Genomic DNA, 1,834 nt, shown 5'->3' on the forward strand with positions numbered 1-1,834 from the left:
CTACACATCTTTTTGTGTCTGGAGAGAACTGTAAGATTTGTAGAGTTAGCTTTGTATTGAGATCAGTCGCTCACCACTTTGAGTGGCCTTAGAGACATGAAGGAGGAGCTCTTCTGACTGTTGGTCCAGGTGTCCCAGCGTGGATACTCACCCTTCTCCAGAATAAACTGCTCCCCTTTGAACCCACGTCGATCATAACCCACCCATCTTAAAGGAAAAAGGACAACACAGATGGTGATGTGAGAAAGAAAGAAAAACTATTTCAATCTTTAAAATCATGTAGCCAACTAGTTACTCTTATGTTTTCTAAATGACTTCACCAACAGTCTAAGAGAGTGAACTGAATGCCACTTACGGTCCTGACTCCACTATCACAGATCCAACCTTCACTAGTTCTTTCTCTGTCACATCTTTACACTGTACAGAAAACATCACCTTGCAGCCCTGGAAGTTCTCGAACTCAAACAGCAACACCTGGATTGCAAAGAGAGACCTGCATGTCACCAACACAGCTGGGTTCAGTTCAGTTCCCACTAGGAATGTTTGAGATTAAGACCTTCATGAAATGGCAGACTACTGTATATTGTCTACTAAGAACGCATATGGTGATATGATACATACAAGGTCAAAAGGAAAATAAAAAAGCAGGGGAAGGAGCAATCAGAAATAGGCTACAGAAATAGTCAGTAACCACATCTGTGGTTACTGCCCCCAGAGGAAACACAGTGTGTGCAAAAAAATGTAACACATTAAAAGAGCTGAATAAATATGTTCTAATAAACAATCCTTGCCTGATCAAACCAGGTTTTCATCTCTGGACTGAAGGTTGTTCCAGTACCTTATACATGGCTCCGGCTCTACCCTGGCTCTTCCCAGCATCCAGCTGTTCCGGGGCACTCTGCTGCTCTGACATCCTCCTGGTCCTCTGCTCCACTTTTTGGCAGCAACACAACACAGACAAGACACTATCCATTGTGCATGTACACATGGGTACAGATATGCACATGGGGATATGTGTGGTTTACAATTCACAAGTAGGATTGTATTCATTCTGGCCTAAAGTAGCAATTATGATATTTGGTTTATATACTATCAAATAAATATGTAACTCATACAAATGATAAAAAAATACAGAATTATTCAGTCAAGTATATGTCTAAGAACTCCATCTGGTTACTTTACAGTGCATGGAAGTCAGCGTTTTCACTGATGAAGCACCACTGCAGAGAAACAAACACACCACTGCTACTGATTCCTGTGTCCAGGATAAGACTTTTACCTGGGTAGACCTGCTAGGAAGTGGCCACTTTGTGTTTGGTGGGGTTGAGCCGTTAGAGGGCGGGGAACGGGGTGGTATTTATGTTTTTTTTTCTGGTCACAACAGCAGAAAAGGGGGAGCTGTTGATACAGCAAGTCTGTCGCTCACATTGTGTCTGTAATGCTGCCTCTCAATAGGCAGCTGTGTTGGCACACGTTTCCCTGTGTGTTCGCCTGGATGCCAGTTAGCACTGTGTGCGGGTGCATGGGGAGAGAGCCAAGACGATTCAGCAAACAGCCCCGATCAGCACAAACACACACACACACTCTCTCTCTCGGACTACAGTTTATCTGGGCTATGTATTCCTTGCATCGTTCTCACAAATGTGTATATATAAATACTGGATGATTTAGTAAAATCAACTAAATCAAATACAGGTTTGACAAATAAACCTGAGTAACTTACTTTTTATTAAAAATTATTATTTGTTGACTCAAAGCTTCATTAAGGTTTTCACAGGAGTGTACATATCACTCACCGATACCCCAGAAAATGTAGTTGTTTCTTCTATAATCC

General features: G+C 42.0%; 1 protein-coding gene across 1 annotated transcript in view; it reads right to left on the reverse strand.

Moving 5' to 3' along the window:
• The window catches only part of crybb3 (crystallin, beta B3), a 1,543-nt gene extending 630 nt beyond the window's left edge, over positions 1-913 (reverse strand). Inside the window, exons 1-3 of the mRNA XM_020590413.1 lie at positions 839-913; positions 356-474; positions 75-207 (exon numbers count right to left, since the gene is read on the reverse strand). Of these exons, the coding sequence (XP_020446069.1) occupies positions 75-207; positions 356-474; positions 839-913 (327 nt within the window). The remainder of the gene's footprint in view (positions 1-74; positions 208-355; positions 475-838) is intronic.
• Positions 914-1,834: the final 921 nt, after the last annotated feature.

This window comes from Monopterus albus, unplaced genomic scaffold (genome assembly GCF_001952655.1).
Source record: "Monopterus albus unplaced genomic scaffold, M_albus_1.0 scaffold12.1, whole genome shotgun sequence".
Taxonomy (NCBI): domain Eukaryota; kingdom Metazoa; phylum Chordata; class Actinopteri; order Synbranchiformes; family Synbranchidae; genus Monopterus; species Monopterus albus.